This window comes from Pollicipes pollicipes, unplaced genomic scaffold (genome assembly GCF_011947565.3).
Source record: "Pollicipes pollicipes isolate AB1234 unplaced genomic scaffold, Ppol_2.1 Scaffold_4740;HRSCAF=5597_pilon_pilon_pilon, whole genome shotgun sequence".
In the NCBI taxonomy this organism is placed as follows: Eukaryota; Metazoa; Arthropoda; class Thecostraca; order Pollicipedomorpha; family Pollicipedidae; genus Pollicipes; species Pollicipes pollicipes.
The window spans coordinates 16646700-16663873 of NW_023596545.1; the positions used below are offsets into that span (position 1 = coordinate 16646700).

The 17174-nt window shown below is 53.1% G+C and overlaps 1 protein-coding gene across 1 annotated transcript in view; it reads left to right on the forward strand.

Annotated features, from left to right (window-relative positions):
• The window catches only part of LOC119097997 (puromycin-sensitive aminopeptidase), a 21804-nt gene continuing 4630 nt past the window's right edge, over nt 1-17174 (forward strand). Inside the window, exons 1-8 of the mRNA XM_037220930.1 lie at nt 1-69; nt 629-794; nt 1553-1658; nt 1892-2111; nt 2827-3026; nt 3495-3602; nt 3982-4104; nt 14641-14707. Coding sequence (XP_037076825.1) covers nt 640-794; nt 1553-1658; nt 1892-2111; nt 2827-3026; nt 3495-3602; nt 3982-4104; nt 14641-14707 — 979 coding nt within the window. The 5' untranslated portion in view covers nt 1-69; nt 629-639. The remainder of the gene's footprint in view (nt 70-628; nt 795-1552; nt 1659-1891; nt 2112-2826; nt 3027-3494; nt 3603-3981; nt 4105-14640; nt 14708-17174) is intronic.

Consider the following 17174-nt stretch of genomic DNA (forward strand, 5'->3'; position numbering starts at 1 on the left):
GGCAGGAGGGCAACGCGCGCGTCATCACCGCCTCACAGCGCCGCTGCCTGGCCGACGGCAAACCGGACGGTACGCCGCCCTGGCGGAGGAGGGGCGAGCCCCCGTGCTGGGCGGGGCTGGGCCGGGGTGGTGGGACAGGCGCCGGCGGCACCGCGGTCCCGGTGTAGCCGCCGGTGCTGACACGGCCACCGAAGGCGAGTATTCAGGTGCGGCGTAGACACCGCGGCCTACCCGCCGATCGGAACGGCACGAAATATTCGGCGGCGGCGGCTCATCTTCGCTGATATGGCGCCTGCTCTGTGTGCTCGAGGCGGCCGTCGCTGGATTGAGCTGTCTGCATGCGGCCAGTGACGTCAGGAGTCGCTGTATGCATGCGACCTGTGACGTCAGCAGCCGCTGTTCCGAGTGCCGCGTGCGCGCGCGCGGTAGCCTTCAGTGCATGGTAATGGGCCACCAGCTGCGGCTGATAGCCGGCGGTGGATGTCGGCGCGTCAGGCTTGCCAAATCGGGCGTCGAGTATCTGGCAGGTGGTGATGACCTGATCTGACCTGACCTGACCTGACCTGACCTGACCTGACCCGACCCGACCCGACCTAACCTAACCTGGCCTGGCTTGTACCACCGGCAGCCGATGACCAGATGTGGATGGTGCCGCTGTCGTTCAGCTCCAGCAAGTCCCCATCCGAGACCATCCACAAGGTGATTCTGGATACGAAGTCAACGGAGGTACGGCTGGAGAATATCGCCCCCGCAGACTGGGTCAAGGTCAACCCCGGCTCGGTTGGCTTCTACAGGTGAGCGTTCCTTGCGCCCACGTGACCCCTCACAAGCTCAGGCTGAGGTGAGCGTCAGGCAATGCCACAGACGTTGTGACTCTGCTCCGTAAAAGTCATGCGGGAATTTTTTAAGCAGAGTGGATTGGCCTCATTTCTGTTTTAGGCATTGTTTTGCGGTGACGTAACACTCGTCCCTTGTATTGATCGCCGAGTACAAGGGACCCGTGGTCAGCCGGAGCCAGGGGAGCGACTAGTGGCGGCCCGCAGGCACACTGCATTTCCCAAACCGCAATGACGGATGCGCTACATGTGATTATCATGTCTGCAAGATGATCAGCGCGGCATGTCATGTTTGGCCGTACTCGGACGATGAAGGATAGCCTTGTGCCGCCGCGCTGCAGCGAGATGGTGTCGCTACCGCGATGTGCACCGAGTTGTTGGATCTCATCGGAGCGTAAGGTGCCGGCCCTGCTCTGCTGAATGGTGTAACGCTACCTGTCACGGCTGGGCTGCGGGGAAAATGTCGAACCTATGTGATGTCCCAGCTAAAAAGGACACGAACTCCCGAATAGCAAAGGAACCGATCACATCCGGGAAGCTCGCGTAGGTCCAACTCGATGCCCCCCCCCCCCCCATCGCCACCCGTGCCACGCCTCCCTTCTCTCCAGTTGGCGTCGACCTCTTCCTCACCTGCCGTCCCCAATGTGTCGGTGCCGACGGGGAAGGCGCCTGGCCTCAGTCGCGCGCTAACCGGCGCGCGCGCCCACGTCGTGCAGGGTGCAGTACCCGCCTGAGATGCTGGAGCAGTTCAAATCGGCCATCGCCAGCAAGGTTATGCCACCGCTCGACCGCAATGGCCTCGTGGACGACCTGTTCGCCCTGGTGAGTATGGCGTCGTCTGGCTGCCGCTGCCGCCGCCGCCTGGGCTGACGGCGGAGGATGGAGTTGCGTGCACTGCGGCGAACTGGTGTATTTGCGTCCCGCTGATGTAGACGGAGCAGCCGGACGTGACTTACTGAGGAGCCGGCTGACCGGTCCAGCGCGCTGCCGATCACGGCGCAGCGCGAGCCGTGCCCTGGCGGCCACTGACCGTGCCGTGCCGTGCCGTCGCTCAGGTGCAGGCGGGCGACTCGAGCACGGTGGACTTCCTGCGGCTGGCGGCGTCGTTCCGTGACGAGGACGAGTTCACCGTGTGGTCGTGCCTGCTGAGCTGCCTGCGCCGCCTGCGGCCGCTGCTGCAGCACACGGACATGGTGGAGCCGTACCACGCCTACTGCCGCCGTCTGCTGCAGGCCATCCACGCCCGGCTCGGCTGGCACCAGCAGGACGGAGAGAGTGAGTCGGAGCTGCCCTGGGTTGCACTCCCCCTGGCTGGTCGCCGGGCCAGGAATGCCACGTGGAGTCGTATCCAGCGACACTGTCGTCCTGGCCGCAATTGGATGTTTGCTTTATGTTTTGCAGCAGGTCGGCAGTAATGGGTCCGACCGACTGCGTCCACCTCAACTGTGTACACCTCGCCCGCCTCCCCACAACTGCGCACACCTCACAACTGTGTACACCCCGCCCGCATCCCCACAACTGCGCACACCTCACAACTGTGTACACCCCGCCCGCATTCCCACAACTGCGCACATCTCACAACCGTGTACACCTTGCCGGCATTCCCACAACTGCGCACATCTCACAACTGCGTACACCTCACGACCGTGTACACCTTGCCGGCATTCCCACAACTGCGTAACCTCACAACTGTGTACACCCCGCCCGCATCCCCACAACTGCGTACACCTCACAACTGTGTACACCCCGCCTGCATCCCCACAACTGCGTACACCTCACCTGTCACCTCGCGCGCCAGGTCACGCGGCTTCCTCTGACTGGGCTGGCCTGGCTCCACCCTGCCATGTCACAGAATAGCTGTTGCATACCCAGCGCGACCATCCCAACGCCCGGCCACGTGACGACCGTGCTGACGTGACCTCTGCCGGCTCCGTGCGCCAGGCCACGTGACGACCGTGCTGACCTGACCTCTGCCGGCTCCGTGCGCCAGGCCACATGACGACCCTGCTGCGGCCGCTGGTGATCGCCCACCTGGTGTCGTTCGACGACGAGGTGGTGCTGGCCGAGGCGGAGCGGCTGTTCCGCGCGCACCTGGACGGCGGGGGCGTGCTGCACGCCGACCTCCGCTCGGCCGCCTACCGCGCCGTGCTCAAGCGCGGCGGCAAGGAGGAGTACGCCATGATGCTCAAGGTGCGGCGTGCGGCCGCGCCGTCGCCTGAACAGGGAGCGCCTGCAAGGCTGCCCTGCTCTTTGTTTGGGGTGTTTGAGAACGGTGACCGTCGCAGGCCCAGCTATGCTGGTGGAGGGAATGTGTGTTTGTCGAACGTCTTGGTCATATCCGGAGATGTGCGTTCTGGATGAGAGATTAGTCCTCGGAAGGGATAGAGCGCTATTTTCATAACGTGAAGCCGGGGCTGAAGAAGTCCTGGCTCGTGTCGATGTGGCGTCCTCGCGTTTGTGGACGCTTCTGTCGTTGCCGCGCCGCGTCGGAGCCGGTGCTGTTGCAACGCGCCGGCTCCAGGGCAACATATACAAACGTCCGTTTCTAACGACACGGGAGCGTGCAACGCCAATGATCAGCAGCACGCGGTGCCTGGGCCGTGGTGCGCCAGCGGGTGGCGCATGCGTAGGCTGACGCTGCCGCGGGCCGCTCCCCAGCTGTACCGGGAGGCTGAGATGCACGAGGAGAAGAACCGGATCGCGCACGCGCTCGGCTCAATCCCGGACGTCTCGCTGCTCTCCAGCGTGCTCGAGTTCGCACTTTCGGTGGGTGTCGCCACCCTGGTGGATTGGCGTCGTGTGAACTTCGAGCGTTTGTAAGCGAATCATCTTCCAGTGTTGTAAACGAATTACCTTCGAGCGTGCTTGAGTGAAGTACTTCGAATGTTTGTGAGCGAGTCACGTTCGACCTACCTTCGAACGGTTGGGTTTTCTTGCCCCACCTGGAGCCGCTGACTTGCTCATAGGCTTGACCCGTCTGTACGTTAAGTGTCGAGTAGAGCTGTTCAAACACGTAGCTGGTGACATGGGGCGCCAACGCTCCGCGTGAATCGACTGTGCTGCCATCTGTTGCTGAGAGAAGCGTATGGCGGATGACACGCACGCCGCCGCGAGCCCAGTGTTTGAAGACGGTGCATGTCGGCAGGACGAGGTGCGAGCCCAGGAGTCGGTGTTCGTCATGATCTCGGTCTCCTCGAACCGGATAGGACGCGACCTCACCTGGGACTTCTACAAGCAGAACTGGCAGATCCTCTGCGACCGGTACAAGGTACGCGCCCGCCTGCGCCACCACACGTCCGCTGGATGCTGGGCCTTTAGGCCTGGCGAGATCCAGACGTCAGGACCGCGATTATTTATGTGACCACAGCCAGTCCTTCAGACCCCTATGCCCCTCAACCAGGCTTTTGATATTCGGTTCCGTTGGGCCGCCCAGGCCCTTGTTCGGGCCTCCTCGAACACTGCGTCTGGCCGACTTAGGGCACCTTGCCAGCGCAGGTCCCACGTTAGGCGCTATGGGCCCCGACCGACATAAATCGCTGGTTTCGACTCTGTTCCTGCTTGGAAAATGGGCGCCCATGGGACCCCATGCCGCCACAGAGCCGATGGTGCGTTACTGGCGGTGCTGGACCGACATATATTCTCTTGTCGACTTAGGGCCCGCAGCAGCGTGCGGTGGCCCTGTGACTGGCATCGGAATGTCCGTCCCTGTGGGCGGGGGTCCCTGAATACGACCTCCGGCCGGCCTTTCGGGGTACTTAATCGTAGCTTCCGAGGGGCCCGAAAAGGCCCCTTGGAACCAAGGGGTGGGGCACGGCCCTTCAATGCCCCCCCCCCGCCCCTCCTTTGCCTCCGCTCCTGCATACCACGATGTTTCACCACGCATACGCACAGCATTTTAAAAGGCAACAATCACGATTTAGCATGTTTGGCGATCAGCTGTGCATAACGACGCGTGGTCCAGTGTGATCCCGCGGGTCCCACGCGGCGGCCTCGTGCGCGGGGAGCGGCAATCCCGTGTTGGTCGTCACTGCCGGCCGTGTCGTGCGGTCCTGCAGCACTGACCCGGCACATTCCCTACAGGGACCGCCTGCTGGGCTCAGCTGGTCAAGTCGCTGACGGACGACTTTTGCACGCTGGAGCGCGCCGAGGAGGTGGAGCAGTTCTTATCCAGCACCCGCACCCGGGCGCCGAGCGCAGCATCCAGCAGGCGCTGGAGACCATCCGCCTCAACGCTGCCTGGCTGCAGCGCGAAACCGCGACGCGCTGGCCCAGTACCTGGCGCAGTGTCAGTAGCCGCCGCCAGGGGCGCTGTCGGCCCGGCGAGGTTCCGGTGGCGGCCGCAGCGCGGCACTGCTGGCGTGCGACGCGGTATGTTGCGCGTGGCGGTCGATGGCGAGCGAGATGGGAGGTGCGAGCGGGGGGCGCAGAGTGGGCCTGGAAGGGTGTCGCCCATCCAGTAGTGACGGCTTAGCGCGAAAAAAATGATTTTGCAGGTATGTTTGATTAGCACTATGCTTGCATGCATTTGATATTGATGGCACTGTCGCATCCACCATGTTGTTTATCAAGTCATGTGTTTGGGTCTATTTTCCAGGCATGTTTGATACTATAGCATAATTCATTTGCATAGCCCCGCAGCATAATTGTTACAGACTGAATGTTAATAGAGTTCTGGGTGCAAAGCCTGTGATGCAGGTTAATGAAAACCTCGGTGGGGAACCTGCGGTGTGGTGCGGGTTATACCTTTGCAATGTACTAAACCGGAAGGTTTTTTATGTTTGTAATTGAAAATTCCGTTGTGTGCCGGCAGCTATTTCCCGTGGGACAGTTAAGTATCACTACATGTTGGATTTGGTTGTGTGTTGTACAAAGCAAGTACTCAGTCCAGTTCAAATGGCTGCTTGCATGCTAGTTTTGCTGGTGTTGCTCCTATTTGCGAAGCTTGAGTACAACTGTTCGATCAAATATTTGTTGATTTTTCTGTTTCCATCGAATAAATGTCAGTTAATGATGTGTGTGTTGTGGTCAGTGACCGCAGATCTTCGCAGGCGATGGGACAGGGGGGCATATTGCCGTTGTCAGCCTGTTTCTCCTCACACGCAATTTAAAGGGTAGCGATGAATTTGCCTGAAGATGGGGCAGTAGTACTCATGCTCGTATCGTGAGGTCCGTGATGGATAGAGACAATCCACTTGAATGTACGCGCCCGGGTGGTCGGTTTGAAAATCGTTTACCTCGGATCGGATGGGGGGTCATTTGATCACTGAGATATCAAAAATGAAACGAAATGTTCTATGTTTAATGAGGTTTTAAACTGGAATAGTCACGTTGAAAGCCTTTCGGTGCTGTTCACAATCCTGCCCTCTTAAGCCGTCTAGCTTTCTGAGCTACGCGTCCGCTAAAATTGGGGAAGGTTTATCGGGAATGGTATTTCAGTCACCTTGGTATTCATGGCGTTGTAATAATGTCATTCAAAGCCTGCCATCCCGTATGCCATGCGGCTATCAAGGCCAACAAAAGCATAACTGTCGAGGTGTTCACATCGGGCGTTCGTACGCGCAATTTCCAGGTACAACGGCCGTCAACTGGCTCTCAATCAATGTGCAAGATATAACGACGCAATCATGTCATGACGCAGCGAGGAGCGTATTTACTAAACAGAGAATTACGCTGTCTAGAGCAGTCTTTTCCACTTGAAAGGGATGCCAATGGTTACGTGAGTTCTTTCATCATATCTGATGCTTACTTCAGTATCTTCGAATGTGAAACATTCCCTTTAAGATAGCTAGAGAAGTCTGTATGGGAACTCGCTCATGTCAAAATTTGAAGTTCCGAGGTCATGACCTCGGAGTCAAATAAGGTCACACAAGATCAAATTGCAGGTCGATGTTCAAAGTACCCCCCAGGCCTCGTGCAACCGCCTTGAACCTAGATACCTGTTCTGAGCAAAAGGTCGCTGATTTTAACTTAATAACAGTGACCTTTTTACCTTTAGAAGGTCGTGGTGACGACAATCCTAAGAATATCTGTTATTATAGTAATGGAGCAATGTGGTGTGTAGTATATGTGTATATATATATACTATATATATATATCTATCTATAGATATATCTATATAGTTGTGTGTGTGTGTGTGGTGTGTGTGTGTGTGTGTGTGTGTTGTGTGTGGTGTGTGTGTGTGTGTGTGTGTGTGTGTGGTTGTCCACTACTTCGTTGGGATTACCTGCAAGCTAATCGGGTAATAATTTTTTAATGGGATTTTTCACACGAGCAAGGCCTGCTGGCAAAGTGCGTCCGAGTCATATCAAAATTCCGCGTTTTGCAAGAATGAGCGCGTGGTTTGCGAAAGAGGGCGCAAAAATCCCCACAGATCTAACACGGGCGACGCTAACTTCGCGGACGCACTGGCCGACGGTCCCGACACACTGCTATCGTTTTCCTGGAGCCACATCTGGATAGCCGAGGGTCGCAGCGACATGAAACTGGCACACCCAGAAGACAATGCCATGCGCCACTGGACTGGTATAAGTTTAAGGTGTCACATGGTTCGCAGCACGTGCACACATGTTTGAAAAACATACAATTGGCCGTTTTGACGGGTTTTTTACGTTTTGGGCCTATATTGTGTACGCAGCGGTGGTATGGGCGTGAATTTTGGTTTCGCAACATTTACAATTTAAACGGCTACACCTCCAGTTGTGCATTCCGAGTTTCTTGCGTCATACGGTCGCGCTGCAAATTGCAATACAAGTTGCAAGCGGCCAAGTTTTGAAAATCGGCGTCGAATACAAGCCCCTACCGTCAAACTATTCACGATTTAGCGTTGAAAACTACATGAGTGTGTTTGGCCGACGCGTTCTTTTCTTGTGCCACCCATTTGTTGACCATATTTTCACAATGGTCTGCTCCGAATAGGTCTAGATTAATGGGTTGCATGGCGACTCTATGCCGCGACGGAAGGGGCGCTGTCCGGTGTCCCGGCCGACGTCGGCGGTTGCTTTAAGGTCAAACGGCCGTCGGATCATGTGATTGGCCGTCGTAATTAACTGCCTCCGACCGATAATGCCACCCTGCACCGATATCTCGACAACGGCAGATCGGGGCAACCCGGGAGTGGCACGAAGAGATGAGCCGTGCGAAATGCGGCGATCGCACGTATCACGTGGCACGCGTTCAAAGATGGAATTTGCTCTCGTCCCAGGCTTACCATTTTGTGCCAAATCTCGGCACCCAGGAAACGGACACACTTCGGAGTGGTACGCTTCGATCCTCGACGGCAATGATTGGTTACATGTGCTACGTGTCATGGCGTTCACGTGTCGAAATATGGATCTGGCTATTTTCGACATGTTCACAATTCCCTGCGATATTGTGGCACTCAGGGCACGAAGTGACTCGAGAGCGCCACGCTTCGATAGGCAATCTAAGGGGCAGTCACTTGATGTAAGATGTGGTGTCCCACGCGTCACGTTCCACGTGCGCACTAACTGTGAAGATCCACTTTGCCGATTTCGTCGGTTTTTGCGTTTTACGCCACATTTCCGCACTCAGAGCATGTGGTTTCACGGGACAGATATGCCGTGATAAGGAATGAAATGGCCTGTCGTGTGTTTTCACGAGTACGTAAGCACGGGTTACGTGTCACATCCAAACGCTCCGGAACGATTGAAATTTTGTTGCCAGGCCTTAAATTTTTGTGAAGCATTGCAGCACCTAGGTCAGCACCACACCAGCAACCAATGCGTGCCGCTCCGCCAGGTGCCACTGGGGAGCGGCATGGATTGATATGGAATCGAACAGACAATCATGTTGCATGAACTGTTATGTCGCACGTGCTGCGTGTCACGCGTGCGCGACCCAGCAAGCCAGAGTTGGCCGTTACCGACTTTCGGTGCCATACGATCTTTTCAATAAGATTTGATGACTAATAAGATATCTCACCGTCAGCCTGTAGGTGAGAGCCTGCTTTCCCCCGCCTAACTTGCAAGGAAACAGTTGCGTCACATGACCAGCGAAAGTGTGTCTAAGAATACACTGTATTGGTCGACCGTGGGCTCAGGGTAAGCGGGGGGTTTGGCTGGGCCGAAACATTGGTTTTACTCTAAGTTTGCCGAGTTTCTCTGCGATTTTTTTCAAATACCTTGACTATTTCGATTAAATTGGACAGAAAAAATATTATAAATGTACGACTTGCTTGATTTAGTAGATATTAACAGTAGGGGTGTCAATATTGGTAAATTATTAGAGGGGGCGAGCCGAAGGCCCGACAGCCTACCGCCCCCTCCCATTTTTTTCTCATCAGATGTAGCCCACTTTATTTTGATTAACGACAATTTGTGTTTCTAATCTTTGTACAGCTTATAAAAATGCATTTGATTTAAGCAGCATATAAGTCATGCAGGGCTGGACCCAGGACGCGGGCGCTGGACGCACGCGTCTATTCTGATTGGTACCTGAAGGCGCCCCTTTAGATGCCACCTTAGGGTGCCGATGGTGCTCTTCTGTGGCGGCCATGGGAAGTGGCACGCATTCTGGTTGTGGGGGACGGGGACGGGGTTAGCCATAAAGGACTTGGGTCATCCCCACATTCTAGAGCTTTTCACTTTAACCTCACAAACCATTGAGTGTCTTATGGCCATATGTATGTGAAGTTCATTGCATCGTTTATCCGCACAGCTGTTACGATTTGTATCTTGTGGTGAGAGCAACCATGACTTTTCGTTATGAGAGTAATACGAGGCACCACTACACGGAAGATCAAAAAAGATATCTTTGAGTTATGGCCATCTTTCACCCACGTTTTTGTAGTATTCCAGCCAAAAACATTGGAGGACCCAAGCTAGCACTGGGGGGGGGGGAGGGGGGGCATCTCAACATTTTAAGGTCAAAGGGTCAAGGCCCTCACAAAAGAACACAAATGGACACCCGTGATTAACAGATTACCCGTGAATTTTGCGAAGTTAGCGAGCTAAACTTTAGCTACGAGCTAAAGTTCTGTACTCCCCGCGCATTGGAGTGCATCCAAGTGTTCAGCTCATACAGACCGTTAACATATCACAGTTTGAGCGTTTTTGCAGGGGCCGTTTGTGTAGGCTGAACGTGGGCTAAACGTGGGCGGACCGTGGGGTGTTCTGACACATCATTTGAGGTAACTTCCACTTTTGGGAGCATCTCCCCGTGCTTATCTTCCGCAACGACAGTGCAGTATGTCCTTTGATGTCGACGCGCCCTATAATCCCAAATAGTCATTCGATCCTAACGACCAGCACTAGCGCAGCGGGATTACCTGACAAACTGCGAGATCCCAGGGAAAGGGCACATGGAACAGAGTACTTTAACACACTTGGGTGCGACTCAATTTGAGACCCCTCACTCCCTCCGAGGTTTTTACAACAAACAAAAAATATTTCGGAACGCACGGTGTAGCTGCGCAAAGCTCTGTAGATCTGTAGGATGTTGAAAATTGGAGCTTTTGGCATACAAACTTGATGTACCTTGTAAGGTCACTCACTAGTATATGGCAGGTAAAAGTCAGGACGTGGTTGGCTGAAAAGGCCATTTCTAGGGAATCGTTCAACCTGATGCGGCAACGGAGTGTTGGGCAAAGCGATGCATCTCTGAGACAGCTTCTTCGGCAAAAAACAATTACAACTGCAATTACAACAAATTTCGTTGACCTAGGGTCAGGTTTAAAGGTCAGACCGAGAACAAAACTGGCCTGCTATTTTGCTACCACTTGGGAGATTGAGAGCTTGCTTATGGAGTAGTTTATGGTGATCATCTTGAATTCACTAATAACGGACAGCAACATAAATGTTCATTAGACTTCTTGAAGATCATAGAGGTCACTGACCTAACATGACCAAGCCCAGCATCTTGTTTTAGGAACATGCTGCCTAGCGAAACCCCTCACGCTTACCCGAATGCCAAAGTGGAAGCAACAGGTGTTTGCACGCTTGCTTCCCTGCGCTGAGACACGGCGATGTGGTCAGTACCTGTGAGCCACAACAAGGATGAACTTGGCTGACACATGGTCCGGCACAGCCAATGTAACCGGCTTGTAGTACTACCATTGTTATTGTCAGCCTGAGACACGGCGATGTGGTCGGTACCCGTGAGTCACAGCAGCGACCAACTTGGCTGACATGAATGCCACGCAGGCATTCTGCTGGAATGTTTACGAGGGGACCTTGATGTGCGGCGCCGCAGCAATCATGATGGAAACTAAAATAAAAGTGGGATATTAACACACTCAGGTGGCGGTCAAATTTTCCCTCCCCCGAAGGTTTTTTTCGGAATGGTTTTCGAACAGCGTGGTGTGGCCGCGCGAAATTTTGCTTAGCTGCAGATAATTGAATAGTGGATTGTTTGGTATCAAAAATTTAGATATAATTGGGGAGGTCGTTGACCTATGACCGGTCAAAGTCAGGCCATGGATTCAGCGAAGTCAATTTCTAGGGAATCGCTCATTCTGATCCAACAACGGAGCCTTAGACGAAGCCATACATCTCTGAGATGCTTTCTTAGAAAACACAGCAATTGAATGAACAAATTCCATTGACCTAGTGTCAGGTGTGAAGGTCAGACCAAAGTAAAAACCAGCCTACGTAAGTTATTCAGTGCATTAGCGAGGAACATTATTCACATAGATGAGACAGTAGTAATAAATAGCCTTATTCCTCGGAGAAAAACCAGGAGAATGGAGATACAGTCGGGTTGTATAGATCCATTCCTCTGGTCTTTCTCTGAGGAGTAAGGCTGTTCCCACTGTCCTTTCTATCAAAACCAGCCTGTTGCATTACTCTAGGGCTCGCTGTATAAAGTAGGTTCTGGTGTTTATTTCAAATTGGTTGATAACAGGAACCACATTGTACATCGTCTATGCACTTTTTAAAGGTCACAATAGGCCACTGACCCAAAATGACCGAGGTAAATATTTTGTTTCCAGGAACATACCGCCTGGCGTACCCTTTGTCGCCTTTTCAAGTGCAAAACTCAAAGCAGTCTTGTATGATTTTGGTCACCATGATTTTTAATAGGTCAAACAAGCTTTTGGCCCTTAATGAGCATGTGACCTCTTCTTCAGAACAGGTATCTAGGTTCTAGGAGCACTTTGGAGAAACATCTGGAATTTGACATTGTTTGACCGTATTTGACCGAAAGGTCATGACCTAGGGGCCTCAAACGTCCACACTTCAACTGGCATGCATTGTAGGGACGTATCACGAACACATTCATATATCACGCAATGCCTGTATGACTCCATGGATCATGGGCGACTCGCGACACTTACTGCCACACGCTGAACTACGTCATCTTTCTACTGGCTCAAAGTTCCCAGCGCATCACAAAAGGTTATTTCTGAATATCGTACCACTAGGTGTCGTATCATCCCAGGCCGCTGCGACATCCCAGGCAACCTGCCACGACAGCACACCTTGGTTACCTCTGTTTCATTGCAGTAAGTGTTCGAACTGAATATTGACACCACCAAACTCCAGAACATAAAACGACTGTTTTCTAGTTGCCAGCCGCCGCCCGAGCGTAAAAATAATAACTTTAGTGGGAAGGGTTCATACAAAAGGGAAAGCTGGCATCATGATGTATCACCGGCAGCTCTCGCGCACGTTATGTGCTACGGTGGATAAGGTGCGGATCACGTGACGTACGTACCACAATATAAACTACGTCAGCGATGTAATGTTGCGACGCACCTGGCGCATCATAAAACAACAAGCTCTAAATTTGGCAGCACTAGCCGTTTTATCAGCGTGGGACACGGTGAGACAGCTGTCGGAGGCGGCCCGTTGCGAGATCCCTTTGATTATACACGAACATCAGGTGCGCATTTGGCTGAACTTGCTTATAAGGGCCACACGGATTATATCCAAAAATACAAATGCGACATAAAGCTCCACACAAAGCCATGTGACGTATGTTTCCCTAGCATAGCTTATGCATGACGTATGGTTGTCACTCTGAGATGAGTGTCGAATATGGCATGTGTCTGCCTCGCCTCTAACATCAGTGTTCTTATTTTAAGGTCTGGGCTCCCACAGGCCAGGACTGGTGCTCCTTGCATCCTGTGTAGTCAAAACAACTTACAACACATTCACCACCACAAAGACCTACGAATTTCATAGACGTTCAGCTGCAGCTTTTTATGGCTTGGCGTTTGTGTCCATACAGGAGAATGATGTCCATGCCAGCTTCGAACCCGGTCGTCTCGTCTCCAGAATAGATACGAACACCAAACAAAAACCGCAGCTGAACGTTTGTGATATTCGAGGTCTTCGTGTTGGTGGATGTGTTGTAAGTTGTTTGGACCGCATAGGATGCAAGAAACAACAGTCCCATTCTGTGAGACCCCAGGCCTTAAAATAAGGCACTGAAGTTAAAGACAAGGCAGACACATGCCATGTTCGACACTCATCCCAGAGTGAAAACCATACGCCATGCATTCACCATGCGGGGAAGACATGGGACACATCGCTTTGTGTAGAGCTTTGCGTTGCTTTGTATTTTCTATATGATCCGTGTAGCCATGTAAGCACATCTTCTGCGGTGTCGCGGTTCACCGCAGGTTTGCTGGCATTTCAACCGAGCGCGTGCAGGATGTTCGTGTGAATCAAATGGATCTCGCAACGAACTGCCTCGGACTGCTGCCTCATCGTGTCCCAGGATGACACGACTGCGTGTGCTACAAAGTTTAGAGGTTGTCGTCTTGTGATACGCTGGGAGCTTCGAAACATTGCATGGCTGGCATGCAATGAGACGGAGGAAACCAAGGTGTGCTGTTGTGACAGGCTGCTTGGGATCAGTCTCGATGGCCTAAGATGATACGGCAGCCAGAGATACGCTATTCAGAGCTTAACCGTTGTGATTTTCTGGGACCTTTGAGTCATTAGACAGATGACGTAGTGCATTGCGTGGCACTGCAGCAGATTTCTGACTGCTTGCGTTATATTTATACTAATGAAGACCTGGCTTGTGCCAGTCTTTTTCGCGAGTCAGAAAAAAGAGATATCGTTAAACACAGCTTCTATTTTCTCGTCACTTACACACACCAACACTCACACCACAACGCCCACCAACACAGCCAACAGCGGTCCTGCTTCTTCAAGCCCGGAGAGAGTGACAGCATACAGAATCAACAATGGTACAGTTTATATATCATGCGCATCGGAAATGATCCATGATCGTGGGGTCCAGAAATTATGTGATAGTTAACCAATGAAAGACAAGTGCGACGTCGTTTGATGGTCGGCTAAACCAATCAAAAAGTATGGATTGCCTTGCGATCCCACAGTCTGGCGATGCCACACGCACCTGGAAGGTGTTGATGCGCTGAAGGCGAATTTTTAAAGCAAATACCGGATGACATTTCAGAAGCCAGGCGTAGTTCAGGCTCCAGTGGAACGGATGAAATGCGGTCAGTGCTCATGCCTATTGGAACAGGTAGGCGAGCCAGACTAGGTGGCATTCGCATCCCCAGCTCGGACTGCTGAGCCCGTGTTGGAGGAATCACTGTCGATTGGTTTTGTTGATGAGGTATCCATGCAAGCGATTTTCTGTATATGGCACCGGGGCTCCCCACCACATCGGTGGGGAGCCTCGGTGCCCACCTGAGGGACGGCCCAACACTCACCCGGAAGGTGGTCACCGCCAGGGCTGCCCCGGTGCTGTACGGGGCAGACGACGCGTCCCACACGGCCAGGTGCAACCTGGGGAGACCCGTCCCCGTCCTGACCATGATTCAGTGCCGCCTGCCCCCTGAACCCTTAAGTCCGCTGCGCACGGCCAGGCGCCCCGAAGCGGAGACCCGCACGGAACAACCAGCCGCAGCGTGAGCGACAAGCCGCTCGACCTGTGTGGGGCCTCACGCCCCCCCCCCCCGCGCCCCCTGATGTCATGGTCAAAGTAGAGCTTTGGGACACGTCGTGACTAACCCGCACGACGCGACACTCAGTCACCAGGATCCGGTCAACTCGGAGACACGGGCGAGGGGGCACGGTAACCCCGATAAAACGGGGATGAGGAATGGTGAGAGGGCCGGAAGCGGGAATACAGGCGCTTAGGAGGGAGAGGGCGGGACAAGGAGCAGAAGCTCACGTACTGGCAGGGTCGCTGAGCCCTGAAATGAACAGCACGCGCTGTCCACCCGTTACCGGAGCTGGGACCCGAGGGGGCGCTAGTCTCCTCCACCGGCGGAAACCGGTGCCCCTGCGGAGTGGATCAGTCACCATTTCGTATGAACATGACCATGCATGTTTGACTGAAAATGTTCAATATTCAATCAGAATCGATTAGTGATATAAATTCTGTGACGAAGTTTTGAACATGCGAGCTCGCAAATCATACCCGCTACCCCGACGGGACGTAAACAGGGGGCTTAAATTTGGTAGCCCGTAGTAGTATGATTTTTGGCTGATACTATAAAGGGGTTGGGATATACTAGAAACATAATTAAAAACGGAGATTTCCCCAATAAATTGGATGTCAGTCGTGTTCTACATCTTTATTCCAGCACTACGTGACTAGATAGACAGCACACTTGGCGTTGCAAAGACAAATGCTGCTTGGACTTTTTAAGACAAATCAATATCAGGATTTGCCTCCAGAAAATCCTATTAAACTACGTTTTCTGGCTCCGACACCCACGCCATGTTCGTCGTAGTCAACGCCACTGAAGGTTTATATGTGACGCCTTTTTACCAAATATGTATGAATTGTACATCTATAAATATTACGTGAAATACTTATTTTAAATGTTGGATGGGCAAGTGAAAAGGGTTCGCGGGGGATAATGCCTTGACTACTCTCATATATCTCCAGGGCTATTTTTGAGCTGAGATATGCACCACGACTCTGACTAGCAGAAATTGCAAAACTTGCCAGAATTCGTCCCATTTTACAGGAAAATCTGCTAACTTGAGCTGTTGTTGTTGCTGTTGTTCCATGTTGTATTTTTGCACAGGGTGCTTCTAAACGCCTACGGTTAGCGTTCTTCGGAATAAAGCACTGGCAAACTGGTTATCCCATCTGTCTGTCGGGGGCGGGTTGGAAGCGCATTTTAGTAATTATTTTGTAGCTCCGGTGCAAACCAACGCCATTTCCCAGCTCAAAATGATTCATTGAATGTGCTAGGTTGAAAGAAATCAGGTTTGTGGAAACATTTATGCATAAACCAGCCCACAAAGGGCAGCGTTTTCACGCCGCCGTAGCGTTGGTGCCATATGATGGCCGCTCTGAAGACCTCGAGCGACCCTGGGCCAGACGATCTCCATCCAAGGCTTCTTCGCGAGTCCGCAGATGTCCTGGCAGCGCCCCTCAGCATGCTTTTTCGAAAACCTTTGGCATCCAGAAGGCTCCCTCTGGAGTGGAAGCTTGGCGAGGTCCCGATCTTCAAGAAAGGTAACCGACAATCTCCAGCGAGCTACCGCCCACTGAGCCTTACTGCTATTCCCTCCAAGATACTTGAAACTGTCGTCCGTGATGCCATACTTAATCACTTCTCAGATTCTGGACTTCTTCAAGCAGCCCAGCATGGATTTCTCCCTAAGCGGTCCTGTACCACCCAGCTGTTAGAGGTCATGGAGGATTGGAGCGCCGCGGTAGAGGATGGAGAGCCGGTGGACGTGGCGTATCTGGACTTCAGCAGAGCCTTTGATTCTGTTCCCCATAACCGTCTGCTCTCCAAGCTTCATGCTTACGGTGTAAGAGGTAATTTGCTACGCTGGATCAGGGTTTTTCTTACTCACCGGGTGCAGAGAGTGCGGGTCCAGGGCTCGAAGTCGGACTGGACCGACGTCGTCAGCGGCATCTCGCAACGGTCAGTACTTGGACCAACGCTGTTCATCATTTTTGTGAGCGATCTACCAGAACAAGTGCGAAGCGTGGTCAAGATGTTTGCGGATGACACCAAGGTCTATTGTCGTGCCCCGAGACCCCTGACTCACTCACCTCTGCAGGCTGACCTCGGCGCCCTGGCCAAGTGGTCAAAGGAGTGGTTGCTCCCCTTTAGTGCAGCAAAGTGCAAAATAATGCACATCGGGAACTGCAACCCGAGGCTGACGTACTTCTTGGACGGCGCCGAAATCGTGGTCGAGTCCACCGAGAAGGACCTCGGGATCTTCGTGGATTACCGGCTCCAGTTCCACGTGCAGACGGCGGAAGCGATCTCCAAGGCCAACCAGATGCTGGCGGTCGTGAGGCGGTCTTTTGCCAATATCGACGCTCGCACGTTGCCATTGGTTTTTAAGATCTTAGTACGTCCGTACTTAGAGCATGGCAACGTTATCTGGGGCCCGTTCGGCAAAGTGGACCAGAAACGGCTAG